Source organism: Clarias gariepinus, chromosome 16, assembly GCF_024256425.1.
Source record: "Clarias gariepinus isolate MV-2021 ecotype Netherlands chromosome 16, CGAR_prim_01v2, whole genome shotgun sequence".
NCBI lineage: Eukaryota > Metazoa > Chordata > Actinopteri > Siluriformes > Clariidae > Clarias > Clarias gariepinus.
The window spans coordinates 17,902,220-17,919,846 of NC_071115.1; the positions used below are offsets into that span (position 1 = coordinate 17,902,220).

The 17,627-nt window shown below is 38.6% G+C and overlaps 1 protein-coding gene across 1 annotated transcript in view; it reads right to left on the reverse strand.

Moving 5' to 3' along the window:
• LOC128544874 (Na(+)/H(+) exchange regulatory cofactor NHE-RF2) overlaps nucleotides 1-17,627 on the reverse strand; it is a 54,060-nt gene that overhangs the window by 34,183 nt on the left and 2,250 nt on the right. The window contains exon 3 of the mRNA XM_053515172.1: nucleotides 14,802-15,053. Within this exon, the coding sequence (XP_053371147.1) occupies nucleotides 14,802-15,053 (252 nt within the window). The remainder of the gene's footprint in view (nucleotides 1-14,801; nucleotides 15,054-17,627) is intronic.

Below are 17,627 nucleotides of genomic sequence, written 5' to 3' on the forward strand. Positions count from 1 at the left end.
GCAAACGCTTTTTATAGCCAGCTTTAGTAAAAGTCTTTCAGTTCCTGTACCTCTTGTTCTTCCTTACAAAAGGCTCCTAGTCCTGTAATATTTTTTGGTTGTCTTGCATGCACAGCTCTTTTAAGATCTACGCACAAATTTTCAATGATGTTTAAATCAGGGGACTGTGATGGCCATTCCAAAACCTTCAGCTTGTGTCTTGAGGTATTCCATAGTGGCGGTTGAGGTATGTTTAGAATCATTATCCTGTTGTAGAAGCCATCCTCTTTTCAGCTTCAGCTTTTTTACAGATGGTGTGATGTTTGCTTCCAGAATTTGCTGGTATTTAGTGGAATCCCTTCTTCCCTCCACCCGTGCAGTGTTCCCTGTGCCACTGGCTGCAACACAACCCCAAAGCATGAGAGATCCACCACCATGCTTAATGGTTGGGAGGTGTTCTTTTCATGAAATGCTGCTCCTGTTTTTCTCCAAATATGCCTTTGCTGATTGTGGCCAAAGAGTTCTATTTTAACTTTATCAGTCCACAGCACTTGTTTCCAAAAAGCATCAGGTTTCTGTAGATGTTCTGTTGCAATTACTCTTGACTTTGGATTTTATGATGGGGAATGCAGGTAAGGTTTCTTCTGCTGACTCTTCCATGAAGGTCTTGTGGAACGGTGCACCACCACTCTGAGAGTTTCCTTGGTCTTCCAGATCTCATCTTGGCCTCCACAGTTCCCCTGAACTGTCTGATCTCTCAGACTGATCTCCGACTGTCTGTCTGACTGATCTCTTAATTACGTTTCTCACTGTGGAAACTGCAAGCTGACAACGCTTTGCTACCTTCTTCTAACCTTCTCCTGCATTGTGGGCATCAATAGCTTTCATTGAGTCACGAGTCTTACACAGCTGCTTAGAGGAACCCATGGTTGCTGAGTGTCCGCAAGTGTGTGCACAAGGTTTGAAGAGTCAAAGTATTTGTAAAGCTTTGAAATTGATTTAACGAGCTGATTAAGGTCTGAAACCTTGTAAAAAGAATCTGAGACTCTGGAGCTCTTAGGGTGCCCGAACTTTAGCACACAGTGCCATATTAATGTTTTTATTTATTTATTTATTTGTTAAATTTATGGCATAAGACGTCACTATGCATCAATGTTTGCTAAATATTGTGCATTTTTTCCATTTCCAAGAGAGTCTGTGTTAACGTCTTTCAAAAAAAAAAAAGACAATCACCAAAATCTGTTATGTACTTTTGCATAAGACAGTAGTATTGCATACTTTCTTTTATTATTATTATTATTATTTTTTTTTATTAACTATGTCTAACAAATCAGAATATAAAAGATCATACCTATTCTACAAATAGAGTTTTAAAGATACAAGATTAAAGTATGATTCAATAAACACAAGGTCTGTTCAGTACTTCATCACATATTAGGAGGCACTTAAACCAGTCTGGTCCTTATGCAATATGAAATATAAATCATACAGCTAATGCCATTACGACAAAAGCCTTATTAGCTAAATATGTCTTCCTCGCATTAATCCGTTTTGAAGAGACGGATACGAATCCAGCTGCAAAACATAAAAGTAATGTAGTGCTGTCATACCAAGAGCGTTAATGTTCTAAAGAGATTGTACCAGAATTAAAAACAAAAACAAAGCCTGATCAGCAGGCTGTGTCTCAATATTTCACAGCAGGTCCTGAGATAGGAAACACATGGCAAGAGGAGGGAACAGAAAAAAAATAAAAAATCAAAGAAGATATGAACAACAACTGCCAGACAGCCAGACACATAGACACACAGACAGGCAGACAGACAGATGGACACACAGACAGGCAGACAGACAGATGGACACACAGACAGGCAGACAGACAGACAGATGGACACACAGACAGGCAGACAGACAGATGGACACACAGACAGGCAGACAGACAGACAGATGGACACACAGACAGGCAGACAGACAGACAGATGGACACACAGACAGGCAGACAGACAGATGGACACACAGACAGGCAGACAGACAGACAGATGGACACACAGACAGGCAGACAGACAGATGGACACACAGACAGGCAGACAGAGCCACATGTGTAATGCGTGAGAAATGTTTTGAATGCTTGGCATGATGCATTGTTAAAGGCCTAAAGGGTCTAAACTGGTTTACAGGTGCTCTGTTTTCCTGGGACAGTCCGTTCCAGATTGGTGTTATAACATTATGGTATGTGGTGTTCCAGGGTTAGGGTTAGGGTTCATTTTTTTTTAATTAACATATAATAGCTTCAAATGCAAAGAAGATCATTGCTGAACAGTGCGTTTTTTTTTTTTTAAATATATTTTTACATTTTTTGTTGTAAACACTCTTTCTTTTTTGCTTCTAATGGCACGCCATGATAAATGATAAATACCGAGAACAGAGGAGATTTTATGGGAAAGTTATGTTCAGAAATATCTTTCTAAGAAAAAGCAACAACTAGGACATTCTGTCTTTTTGTTTCATTTTCGTCGAACAAAGATATTTTTGTACAAAGCTTACATAAAAAAATTATCCTTCATTTTTCTCGCCATGTGTTCATGCTGTTATCAGATGATAATTACAATACTGTGAACATTTTTAAATGTTATACCACATGATAAACGTCATGATTAAGGTATTCCTCTTCAACCTTGATCGTTCTAAGGAACATTGACCTGATCAGTGAGGCTGAAGAGGATTTCTTCTGCGTAGAAAATATGTAACGTGTCTCAGCTTGCTAAACCCAGCTTGGTTTACATATTATATATTATTAGGTTATTCACAAGTCCAGTTTAAATGATGTCAACCAAAAGGGATAGTTTGGGCTTTTTCAAGTCCGTTTTAAATCAAAATTGAGGTGCATAAAAGTACAAAGGTCTTGGTTGTCATAAATGTTCCTGCTCTGCACATTGACCGTGAGGTTTTTCACGGGGAACACGAGTGCAATGTGAGAGATTCCACAAGATCTTTCATAATTATGATGCATCTAATTCAACTGCTAGCTTATTCTTTATTCAAAAAATATTCTTTTGTGTGGCGATTCAAGTCTCCATAATGACTCCAAAATGAATATAAATATAACCGGAAAAGCATTGACAGCACTTCACTTTTTCCACACTTTGTTATGTAATGGTATGTGTATTATGTAACCATGTAGACCATGTTATTGGAGCAAGAAATGCAGCTGGTCTTCCTGCTAGTTTTACTTTGCAGCCAGTGATTAGCAACCAAAGCAACAATTCCCTGGAATGGTACAGTAGTTATGTTCCAACTAGGAGGAGTTCCAACTGACCATGGAAGCCAATGGCGATTACCATTGTATTTATTCTCGTTTCACGATGGTGGTAGGTCCTCCGGTCGACATTCACATGCGCATTCACACACTGAGCACAACATGTTGCCTAATCTGCACGTCCCGGAGGAACCCAACCAAGCACGGGGAGAACATGCAAACTCCATGCAAACAGACCCTGAGGCGGGAATCGACCAGGACCCTGGAGGTGTAAGGCAACAGTGCTAAGCACTAAGCCATCGTGCTGCGTACTACTGTTATAAGTGTGTATATGAAACTATTTAAACTATTTACGTGAAAGTTTCAAAGGAAGGTTTCTTCACTTCCTTGTCATGATTATCTCAAAGAACATTGGCTACCAAAGACCACCAGCATTTATTATCAGCTTATTGAACTGGGTTGTAAATGTAACTTGTGTAAAAGATTTCTTTCTAAATGTTATAATAAAATGCCAAGACACAACGCAGGTTCATTGACCACCTTGTTCAGATTAACACAAGCGCACGTCTTTGTTTACACAGGTGTGTGGAGGGACACTTATTCAGGACTTAAGGACACAATTCAGCAGGTCTATTTGAAACCAATCAAGTTTGACTCTAGATGTTGAGAATATTCTATGAGAAATCTCAGCACAAATGGTGTCCTAATGTTGAACGTCTCAGAGGACTTGCTCATAACACCTCCTCAGTTCTTCATGGTGTTACCCAGATGTGTGCTTACGAGTAAAGTGTGGGTGTGGGAGCATGAAAATGACTTGCAAAGCCAAGAATCTGAAGGCCCACACTTGGAAAGTTAATGAGACACAAAAGGAAAATGAATATGATTTGTAGCAGTTAGACTGGGATTAATGATAAAATTATGTATTTTGGTGAATATTTCCCTTTTTCTCCCCCGGTTTGGTCACTTGCCAACTCCCCCATCATTGCATTGCAGCTTCCCACCAGCAAGGGTGAAGACCAACACATGCTTCCTATGAAAAACATGAAGTTACTGTCTGGAAGTTGAGTGACCGAGATTCATATTTTTGAGTGTAAGCCTGTGTAGACCACAATCATGTGCCAAGCACCTAAACTAGAGTGAAGAAAATCTTAAGAAAGCATTGCAAATCTGATTTACGGTTAGCAACACAAACAGGACACCAGCATGAAAGTATACATCTTCATTGATTTTCCCTACATCCTCTACATCTATTAGAACAGATTTATGGAAAGTTCCTTCAGCTATATGCAACCATAAACTTGGACAAGACAGACACTAGTAAAAGATGACACAGTGAATTAGTTGCTAGCAATGATGGAGTTGCTGGTTGATGGATCTACTCATCCAACAATCCATTCATCTATCTAGGAACTTTTGTAGTCCAACTAGGGACCGTGAAGGCCAAGGGAAAAAACTGTATTTACACAACATTCACATGAACATTCACACACTACAGCCAATGGGAACACCAATTAGCGTAATCTGCATGTCTTTGGACCATGGGAGGAAACCCACTAAGCACAGGGAGAACATGCAAACTCCATGCACACAGACCTGACACGCAAATCAACCCCAGGACCTGGAGGTGCAAGGCGGCAGTGCTAACCACTAAGCCACTGTGCCGCCTCCCACACTTATGCTTGTCGTTTATGTAACATGGAATGCTTTGAAGTCTGAACTGGTCCACTGATGTCACATTTAAAACTTTATTTTGGTTTGAATGTATTCAAATCTCAGCAGATAAATCTCTCCGTCATAACATCACAAGATCTAATCTAGATGCTGTGCCAATTCTTTGATAAATTATCCACAATGTTTAGAACTCAATGCTAGTGACCTAAAAGCTTACATGACATATCTCAAAGGCATGCTCCATCCTTATATCCTATTGTAGTTTATACACTCACAGGCACTGCAGTTCTAGTTTTAAAGGAGGACTTTTATGCAAAAATGCAATTTTTAGGATGCATCTCAAAAAACTTTGTGACCTCATATAAGAAGATACCCTGCTCTGGCTTGCTGCTTAGATCTGCTGTTCTTTGGTGCAGCGAGGTTCAGCTCATAGACACTGAAATGGCATGTTTGGAAAAGGAGTAATATAGTAATAATTGTACCAAATAACAAGTATCATGACCAGAAAGTAGCAGATAATGCATTTTTTATACAACAAATTCCGGTAATTTCACTTCTGAGCAGAGCTGAGGAACAAGTTCTGGGAGGGTCTACTTGAGTTTATATGAGGTAACAATAGGGAAAAATCTAATTGTTTAAGAAAAATAACATAAAAAATGACAAAAATGCTATTACCCCTTAATCACATCGGTGTCATGAGTGCATGACAGGTTGTCAGGAATCTGTAGCAGGAATTTGGTCCATCCCAAGCTGACTCCCTTAGACAACAATGATACCTTTTATTATAGTAGCATGCACAGCTGATTGCCTCCTTGCTGATGCTCATACAAACACAATAGATTATCTTCTCACTACCGAGACTACAGCTGTGTGTTTGGGGTTGTGGAGAAAAAAAGAGTTCATCATTGGGGATAAGATATAACCTGACCCCGGGCCAGCCGTTTCCTTTCGGATGTCTGCTGCACATGACTCCAGCTTCCACTCTAATGAGCTTTAGAGAGTACAACCATCTGAAGCAGTCTACACGTAGAACTACAAACTTTTCTGTGGTGCAACTATTGCAAGACTCTTTTTCAGCCCAGAACAAAAAGACAGAAAGATCAGAGTCAGGACAAACAAGGTAGAGTGCAAAAATTACAGCTGGACCAGCTGGAGGAGAAAAAAAAAAAAATCAAGCCTCAACAAAGAAAGAACTGTTGCCAGTGGAAAGAGACGCCACCACAACAATCTAAACATCCAGTCCACATCATAGACCCAAATCCTGCAATAAATCAAGGAGACATTAATAGGAGACATCTTCTTTCTTTATTTCTTCCACACTTTAAAACGCAATCTGTCTCTTGAGTTTATTTCTTCCTCACTTTAATTCACAGGTTGCTACCAAGTCTGCGTCCTCACATCGAAATACGACTCGGCCTCTAATCTTTCATAACAGGAGTACGTCCATATACTGTAGGCTGAAATAAATAAGATCCAAATACATAAGTATGTACAGTAGACTACCATCATGACCTGGATAAGGACATTTATGATGATTTTCTGTTAAAACAACCAGATGTTTATTGGTATCCTATCCAATCTATTACAGATGCCCATGATGTTAACGTCACTATGATTTATGTGATGGTACAGGTATGCCAACCCTGAGAAAGCATGGCCAACCTGCTCTCTAGAATCAAGCTCGCAATCTCCATTACGCCATTCTATAACCGATTTTTAAAATGTACTATTAACAAACAATATGCAGTTTGTCATGTTACTGATAACCAGAAAGTTTAAATTCCTCTGTGTTAAAGATTCTCGTCTTCTTGGGTTGAAAAACGTACTGATTAATATCTAAGAATGGTGAAGAAAATCCTATTATAATATTATTATTATATTAATGGTTATGTATTTTATATTTAAAACACATTCTCTTCATCTAACAATTTATCATGGTGCATGTGCAATAACATATTAGAATGAGAGTATTAATATAAACGTATCATTTATCCTAAGCTGGAATTACTGTCAGAGCACATAATGCACAATATGTAAGTAATTATTTTTTTCTAATGATTTTAGGTAATAAACTATTATCAGATTATTGTGTTCGGTCTGAATAATTGTGGAAAATAATTATGTTGAAGAAAATAATATTTGATTTTATCCATTACTGTGTTGTAAATATTGTTCCCTCTGAATTACAGTGCAGCATGCCTAGTAACATCCTGCCTCATATACACAAGCCTGCAAATATCACAAGTTATAAAATATTACAGGAAAACAACTGCAGGATAGCTAGTGTAGTGTCATTTCATCAATCATGCTTGCATATGCTTCACTTTACCTTAATAACACTGTAAATGCAGTCAAGTGACAAGGTCACCAGTCTAATGAGATGAAGTCTATGTTGTCTAGTGATTATTTAAGCGTTCTAAGTTAATATATTAAATTAGTTAATGACAAAAACATAGTATTAGTGATAAAAGACGTCTCACCTAGGTTAAAAAGTGAAATTTCTAGATAGGATTATGTAACATTTTTCATAATATTTAATGCTTCTAATCTCCTGATCTATGCTTTTTTTTTGTTAATATGCATACACATTTATTAAATTATTTATTTATTTATCAGATTGAAAGAAACACATTTGCTAAATACAATTTCATGCGCTTTTATGTCTGTAACTTTTTGAAATTCAAATCTTTCTTATCTTAACTGAAATGAAATTTGGCCAATTTAGATTTCACATGAAAAAACATAAATATGAAAAATGCATTTTAAAATGCAAAATTGTTAAGATATTGCAACATAAATTTGACATGGTTACGGACACTACAGTTTTTTGTGTGTGAAAAAAAAACTTCTTTTGCACTTAATGCTTTAGGTTAAGGAACAATTTTTGCAGGTCATCTGCTTCTAGAAGCTTTTCATCAGTTTTAGAATCAATACTAATATTTCATTTAACATTATTATTGTTTACAGTGAGACAGTATAACATGGAAAAATGGCCATTTTGGGAGGAATTATAAAATCATCTCTTTAAAATGGCTTAAGTTAGGGCTTTAGGGAAGCACGATTGGTCATTTCCATGTTGAATAAAGTTCAGAAGTAGCTTCTTTGGCACACACATTTTTTTGTATTATATGTATGACATAAAAATGAAAAGAAATTATAAAATCAGCACCAATGCTGTGTTTTGGCTGTAAGCTTGTCACTGACAAATTTGGCCCAATGACATTTTCTTGACAATGCTGCTTACTAAGTATCTGCAGTCTGGCGAAGTATAAGACTTGGATATGTGATGAGTGATGAGGAGGATCTGCTCATCTGGAATGTAATAAATGTTTCATTAAATATCAGTATCACTTACTGATTAAGTTATTATATTATACAGTATATATATACAGTATTAGTCTGGTGTTATAATTATTAAGCTATATAACACCAGAATACTGACAGTCTCAGAGCTCTCTGTTTCTCTTGTTTATATATATATATATATATATATATATATATATATTTTTTTTTATATATATATATATATATATATATATATATATATATATATATATATATATATATTATTTTATACATTCCTGCATTTGTTGCTGGTGGAATATCTCACGTCTTTATATAACTCAGGTTTAAAGAATTAACCGCTAGATGTTTGGTATTGAATTCGACTTTAAACGTGTAATGTTGGATAAAAGTGCGTGTCTCTTGGGCCAGAGCATGATCTCGATGTCCTGTACTCAGTGCTGATGTAATGGATCAGCCTGCCTCCACCTGCAGCTCCCCCACGCTACGGAAGCCTAAATAATCAGAGATAAGCTAATGTGAGGAAAGCACCTGCTGCCTGGAACAGTGAGTGTGTGTGTGGGGGTATTGTTTGACGTGTCATTTGACGTGTCATGTGACAAGCCAAAATAATGGACTGAGCTGTTCTGTGTGGTGGGAAAGCGACACTCAACACTCAAACACAGAATCGGGGGGCAAAGCGGCACCGGGTCTCGCTGACTTCACCCAGTTAAAGGAGCGAAGACTGAGAAAGTGGCCAGGGTTAGAACAGAACGAGGGCTGTGTAGAATACGCCTCCTCAAACAGACCGAGCTTGAGGTCAACTTCAGGTTATGGTATGCAGGCATTTCATCGGATGTAAAAGAATGTTTACTGTTCTCATTTTATATACAAGTTTTAAGGTTTAATAAATAAGGACCATCCATAGTCCTCTTCCAAGCCAGGGACTGGTACTTTAGATTGATTTTAGTGTGCAAGGAACACCTATTCAACATGAGATGGACATCTGATGGGCATTGCAAATTAACCATCTGCAAACTAATTCGTTTATCTTTAACTTCTAAGTTTGGTTAGTTGAGTCACTATGTTTAAAACGTTATTGTTCCAACTTTGACCAAGTCAAAAAAGTGGTCATACAAGAACCAATCAAAAGTTTGGACACAACTTCTAATTTAATGTTTTTTGTTTTTTTGTTTTAGTAATTGATTTTCCTAGAACAATACAGAAACTTTCAAAACTATAAAAAAAAACATATGGAATTATACAATTAAGTAACAACAACAAGACACGAAGGTCAGAATGTCTGAAATATTTTTTGCAAAAACTGTATTATTAAGTGCATTTGCAAACCCATCAAGCACAGTGATGAAACTGGCTCTCACGAAGACCATCCCAGGAAAGCAAGACCAAGACCTACCTCTGCTGCAGAGGTGAAGTTCATTTAAAGCTACCAGCCTCAGAAATCACCAATTAACAGCATCTCACATGAGTTATAACTGTTATAAAGGCTTTTATAAAGGCTTATACAGAGCATAAGCACATCTAGCGGACACATCTCAATACGAACTGTTCAAATGAGATCATTTCATATCATGGACGCCTTAAGCATCATTTTTGAATGTGAAAATAACAGAAATAAAAATCACTGAATTAGAAGGTGTGTCCAAACTTTTGCCTGGCACTGTTTAATAGTATAATAGTATTCGTGTTGAAGCTTGTGGCCAGCCAAGTGTTAACAGGTATCAGATGATATGAATGATATTTTATAACAATGGCACTGCTTAAAGGTTTAGCCGTCATCGGACACCTACACAGACATGTGATCTGTAAAAGATACTACACTTTCAGGTTCTTCACACATTTGTTATATTAGATAGCATAAATATAATGCATTTAGAGACATCTGTCTGAATAAAAAGGAATATTTCCAAACTAATCAAGCTTTATGCTTATTGGTACTTTATATAATTATGATATGAACTGTTATACATTATATGATTTAAATCCTTTAAAGTATTTTTTACTGTTAGGTATAGTTTAACTGAAGCTCGTGTGTTAAGGGCAGGGTAGTGTGTGGGTGCTGATACGAGTATAGCAGTGTTGATTATTGAGTGTAAGATTAACTTAAGCTGTGTCTTTAATAAGAAGTATGAAGTAGCATATAGTGCAAATCATAAAATTATTTCATTTGTTTGAAGATTTCTTGTTCGTAGCACCTTACTGTTGTTGCTAAGACCATCCCTGGGTTTATGAGACATTCTAAGTAGCAGTAGATTAACAGTAAATTTATATGTGACATCATTCGTTTAAAATGTGTATCATTAATAATCAATAATAATAATATATACTGCATGCAATACTGTTCATATGATCGGACTGCAAGCTTGATGCTATTGTCACTGCTGAAACACTCCTTTAACAGTCCTTTCCCTTAATGGAAATAAACACCAACGCTCTTCTGTTTCATGCAGGACAATGTATGACCTCATACTGCCCACCTCACCACTTATTGCAACCTACAGTACAGTTCTGAAATCACTCGAGGAGATTTCCACATGGTTAGGCCGTCAAAGGAGTTCCTGGAAGGCCGGCGTTTCAGATGTGAAGTAGGCAGTGTGATTACGGAAAACTTGTGTCCACGCACTAGTGAAACTCCGGGTAAGTGCATTGATGTAACAGGGAAAAAACAAACAAAAATAAAAAAACAACAGAAGTTGTGCAATCCGCACAATCAAAAGTCCCAGTTTGACTTGAATGCCACCCCTCGTACATTTCATGATGTTGCACATATGTTTAATTGTCAGCATATGACTAAATAGGACAGTTTTCCAAACAATGAACATGCTTTCCAGTTCGGTAAACCTACTCACAAATCAACAGGAGAATAAACAGAGAAAGAATGCAGCAGAAAGGAAATAACACAGTGCAGTAAAAACAGAGCCGCGGTGGACTGGTGGTGTCGTATATCTATTCTCCTTTACTGACAGGCGAGCCAGTGATGAGGCCATAGGGAGTGTGTGCGCGCACATACACGCACACACACACACACACACACGTACACACACCAAATCAGCTCTGCTACTGTTGTGTTGTTAGCTTTCATCGGACCCAGTGCCACTCGTGAACTAGTGTGCACTTTGGGGCCTCAAGCGGCAATCCCTTTCTGAGACAGGAAGTGCTGGAATGCTCGGTAACCCTAGGACTCCAGCTGCCATGGCAACCATCAGCTCTGCATACATCGAGTTTTTCCTAACATTATGTCCAGCATCATGCAGCTCTTTTTAAAACTTATCCTGCAGTAATACTTGGATGGACCAACGAATCCCACTTGGGAGGAAGGAATCCCCACTGCGGATGTCGTTTTTTACTCAAAATCTGTAAAAACCCTCAAATGTCTGTAAAAGGTGGAAGACGGCCAGTGCTCACAGGGTGATGTTCTTCAAAGAGACAGAAAGACCCATGGGGGGCCTGGCTCTAGTTCCACAAGATCTTCCTTATAACTTTGTCCAAAGAGACAAGCGTCTATCATCAGAGCAATTCGCCGTGGCCTAGATTTCCTCTGTTCCTTCGTTTTCTTTATACTGAAAAGAGGCATCTATTGAAAACGTCGATCTGAACCAAAGCAAATCAGTGTAGTGTAAAGACCTAACAATGTAACATGTGAGTTCATGAGCACATCAGTCATTTGTAAGCGAAGGTAGCTGGTATAGGACCCGAGTAAAAAGCAAGTCTTTTTGATTTAAATGTATTGGCCATTAGTGGTAGTTTCCTTGTGGCTGGACTGGGACTTTTGCTGTGCTTTATGGCTGTTTTACAACCACTGGTGCAATAGGAACCAGCCATGTCTGCAATACACACTGTGAGACGACATGCATGTTGGCTTTATATAGTCAGATGAAAATATTTCGCCTTTTATGGCCCTCCCAAAGGTCCCTATGAATCAAGAGGCCCTTAACATTGGAACTTAAATTTTTACCCGAGTAAAATGCAAAAAAATTTTAAGTCTATACAAGAATTTATGTTATGAACACTGGAAAAAAAAGTTTACATTCATTAAATATAGCAAAACACACACACACACACACACACACACTGAAGCAGTGACCCTTCCTAGAATTAGGCTAGAATCTTCACAATAAAGGCAGCACGGTGACATAGTACTACAGTACTTGCACCTCCAGGGTCTGGGTTTGATTCCCGTCTCTGAGTCTGTCTGTATGGAGTTTTCATGTTTTTGGTGATTTTCCTTGGTTTCCTCCGGTTTCCTCCCATAATCCAAAGATATGTAGATTAGGCTAACTGGTGTTCCCAAATTGCCCAAAATGGTTGTAAAAATAGGAATACATACAACGGTCACTATTGTCCTCCACGGGCTCCGAGGCTCAGTGGGATTCAAAATGAAGAAAATGCTCATTTAAGCTGTTTCCTTATTACTAGGTTTTAAAAAATCCTTAAAATTGGATTATTCTACTCGCACAGTTGTATTTATGTTATATATTTTCCCATCTTAACCTGACCTACACATCACTCTGGAATCAGATCTAGCTGAACTCATCAGACCACATGACCTTTTTTCCATTGCTCCAAAGTCCAATCCTCATGCTCTCTAGAAAATTCAAGCCTTTTTCTGATTAGTCTCACTAACTAATGTCTTTCTTATGTCCACACAGCTGGTTAGTCCCAATCCTGTCAGTTCTCATCTCAACAAGCATTTAAGTGATCTCTGCTCATGATTTATCCCATCCCATATCTCTTACATGAAGCTGACAGTTCAGCACTATCCTTCCAGGACTTAATAGCGTGTCAATGGTTTAGGGTTCTGAACCTAATTCCCATCATTTTAAACCAACAGCTTTTTTTCCTTCCAATTTTTTTTTTTTTTTTTTTGTAAGTAAACTTTGTAAGTTTTCTACACATAAAAGTGTGTATTCCAGTTTCAGTGTAACCTCCTGAGCTGCATTTCCTTTGTTTTATATACTTTCAAAATGAAAGAAAAGAGTAACAGATGAGAAAACATCTGCTTATAACTACACTTATATAACTGAGAACACAAACTTCTTTTTCACAGATGCTTCACAAACTACATATAAAATGCACGTCAACAACTACGAACAAACAAAACATATGTCATTCTTTAATTAAAGAAATGTAAAAAAAAAAAAAAAGTCAGATTTATGTGGTATAGGAGAAATAACACAATTCAATTCATGCTGTACCCTGTCTAGAGTGTACCCCGCCTCATGCCCTACTGTTAGTCCCCTGGGATAGGCTCCAGACCCCCATGACCCTGTATACAGGATAAAGCATTCTACACATTGATGACTTGACCAACTGTTTGTGGGTGCATGCATCCAAGTACATTTTCTATGGAGAGAGCATGAGAGGAACACACCAGAGTCTGCCTGCTCGGTATCAGAGTACAGGAGCAGACCATTACAGCAGGGCGGCATTCATACCAAGAGTGCTCGCAAAACATTTGCAACTATACAAAAGATGAACGAGCTAATGTTTTGTCTTATGGTTGCGAGCACTCTCGTTATTGAATGCAGCGCTTTTGTACTACTTTGTGTGCTCCTGTACTCTGATACCGGGCAGGCAGACACAGCAGAGGAGCGAGTCGCTGCATACTGCAAACAAGTTGCAAAATAAAAAACATGATGCAGTGTCGGTCCCAAGCCCGGAGGTGGATTGTGGATTGTGTCGCAAGTTATTGTGCGGATCAGATGGTCCACTTTGGCGACCCCTTTAATTAGTGCAGCAAAAAAACTAACAACAACATACAGTACAGTGGGTGACTATTTCAGTTAACATCTGGAGCCCTGTTTCACTGATGTCTTCTTCCTACATCATGATAAAGTCAGCAGGATTTAGGGTTTTGAGCACTAAAAAAATGGGCTTCTCTAAACAACAATCTTCCCTCACTACCAAGCTTTTCTCCACGTTAAGAATAATCCTGCTCCTGCTGATAAGGCTGACCTGCTATACCGTACTACTGTATGTATAAATAAAGCAGGTGAAAGAACCTCTGAAAACGAATAATTCGAGGTTAGGAAAAACAAGGGACAGCCATTAAAGAATGAAGAAAGTAGGAATCAGATGCAATATTACAGCTCTATAGCCTTCAGGCTTTAAAGTACTTAAATATACCAGTGGTTAGAGAAAAGGTAGTCAAGCAGATGTGCTATAGATGGCTTAAACAGAAGCAGAAACTGGCGCAGATATACATTTTGTATTTGATTTCTGGAGACAGAAATAGAAACATTTCCTTTGTTGCTTAACAACATGAACGGAATGATCAGATACAAAAGCATATTCTATATACAGTCAGGACTGCGGAAAAGCAACCTAATAATACAGTCAACAATTAAAACAAGACCGGTCAGCAGTATTGTAATTAATCAGGTGTAACAGGTCTGTGGTTCTTTTGCTTCATAGTGTCATAATGATTAATGTGTCTAAGCATGACAACCTTAGCTATGGTTAACCCCTGACCCTGACAGGATGCAGCTCTGTAGGTCCTCTTAACGACCTCTTAATCAGATAAAGACAGTTATGTGGTAACATATAACATGATTCGATTTGTGCATAAAATGAAATAAAATATGGCCCCATGTACCTTTTTGGCAGCCCGTGACGGGGACCTCCTGCTGGGTTTGGGGATCTCCCGACTGGTTGGCGGCTTGGAAACAGAGTTGTTTTCCTGTTTGCTGGGGGTCGGAGGAGGGGAGGAGGAAGAGCCCGATGGACTGACACGGACAGCCATGTCCTCGGTGCAAGTGAGGCGGAGACTGCGCAGGTACTCGTCCGTCTCGCGGTCCACCACCAGCAGCCTTGTTTCATGCTCTATCGCTTTGATTCTCTGTACCACCTGAGAGCCGAGAAAGCACCACAGAAAACATGAAAATGTTAAAACGCGAACATGAAGCCTGCGAGTTCTCCTCCAAGTTAAAACTAAACGTTAGAAAGTTATGAAACTTTTTTTCCCTGTGATGGCTTGAGGGTGGGTTTCTGGGTTCCAAAAGCTTCCCAAGTTTCTGGGACGAAGCACTTACTGAACTTGGACGACTAAATAAATATTCTACAGCATCTCAGACGTGGAAGCTACTAAAACATTCACAAATCATATGATTGAGTCAAGGTGTTTATGTTCTTGTTTTGTAATACTAAGAACTGGCCGGCCTACCGCAATAATTGCAGTCATCCCTGACTGCAGCTGCATGATTTCCAAGAAGAGTCCTCTTGAAAAAAGGGACCAATATCAAAGCTTTAGTCCTGTAGGCTGCCTCTGAGTGCCACTCCAGCCCTCAAATTTCATCGTCATATCGGGCCAGTGATAAAGAACAGACACACATACAGTGCTTTCAAGTGCCAGCTTGAGACAGCCAGAACCATTCCACTGAGCCAGCAGTTAGCGTGATTAACTATGTTGTTTTGAGGGGGACTTCTTGTGCTTGGAATTGAACTTAAGTCATATTTCAGTAGGGTCACATCTGGGATGTTTATACCCTGATGCACAAGGACTTTTCTACGATGTTTTACAATACAAAAAAAAATTTCTGCCACAAATTATTATTAACTGAGAGGAAAAAAAATATATTTTATTTTACAGAATTGTTAATTCAGTCTGGACTCCCAGTCAAAAACTAGGACACAGCACTGTCGGTGGATTTTTTGCACTATTTTTATTAATTTAACACAGTACATTAATGCTGAAAGCCTACTGCAATACATCCCAACTAGGAAAGAACACATATGGACTGATGTACTAAACAAAAAAGTGTTAAACAACCAGAATTTTTTTTTTTATTTTAGATTGTCCACAGTGCCTACATTTACCTTCGATGGCAGTTTGGCACACTCCCATGCATTTTCTCATCAGATTCATGAGGTAGTCACCTGGCATGGTATTAAATTATCTGGTTTGCCTTGTCAAATGTGACATTTCTTGCCTTCTTAATGTGCTTTAGACCATCAGCTGTCTTGTCCAGAGGAATGGGGAATGGAGTCAACAGCCTTATTGGTGCTACTACGGTACAAATCCATATTATGGCAAGAATCACTTAGTTAAGTTAAGAGACAAGACAATCCATCATTACTTTAAGAATTAAAAGTGACTCGATCCGAATAATCTTAAGAACTTTGAATGTAGCCCCAAATGATGTCGCCGAAACCATTAAACTTCATGGTGAAACTGGTGTGGGGGAGCTTTGCTGGTGATACCGTTGATGAAGGCACACTTAACCAGCAAGGCTACCAAAGCATCTTGCAGCAACATGGCATCCCATCTGATTTGCACTTAGTGGGACCATCATTTGTTTTCCAGCAGGAAAGAGAGTAATGGAGTAATGAAGTAATGGAGGTCATCAGATGACCCAGCCTCCACATTTAATCTAAATCCAGTTGCGGTAGATTGGGATAAGTTGAACCAGAGAGTGAAGGAAAAGCTGAGAGAAACGATTACTCAACACCTCTGGGAACTCCTTTAAGATTGTTTCGACTAGTACTGTATATGCTATATTTAATAAATAATCTGGATGTACTGTCAGATATTCTTATAAAAAATAATTATAAGGATTTCTCAGTATCCATAATATACCAGTAAAGTGGATGGTGGCGTGCATTATGTGCTAATGTTTAGGACATTTATACATCAATGCAGTTATCTAATATTAATGTAGACAATATATCTAATCTTTACTTTAAGAATGTGAAACTAAAGCTGGGTGGCTCGGTGGTGCAGTGGGTAGGGCTGCCCTGACTCCTCTAGGTTCTGTGGTTCGATCTTGACCACAGTTGGCTGTCTGTGTGGAGTTTCTGTGCATGCTTTCCACATGGCTCAGTCTCCAGTTTCCTCCCACCTCCCAAAACATGACGGTAGATGGATTACCTATTCCAAATTGCACCTAGACGTGAAGGTGTAAATGCTGCCCTGAGATGAACTGTCGTCTCACACAGGTTGCATTCCAACCTCATGCCCAGTGTTTCTGGGCTAGGCTTTGGATCCACCATTGTGATTCTAGAAATGAGCATAAAAACTCTAACACACTAACAGCCTTGAAAATGAAAACCAAGTTTCCATTAAAAAAAAAAGAAAAATAAGTGGATTGAGAGTATTTTTTAAGTGATCCTTGACTTCCAGTGGTTCAACTTCAAGAGGTGTGAAAGCAATATGCATTTAGTGGAAACCATCCTTTGAATACCCGATACTCTCCTCTGACTTAAATCTGACATAAAGAAACCGGTGAGCCCGGGAAATCCTTGTTTCCTGTTGTACAGGTTCTATTTAGGATCTTTTTAAAAGTAAACTAAAAAGCTAACTTGAGGCACTGCATGGAACTCAAGGTACCGCTGAAGATGAAATTATTCAAATTTATGCAAAGTCATGTAATCATCATCTTTAGAGGGATAGGTCGAGTTTTTTCAAGTCAGTCCTAAATCAAAA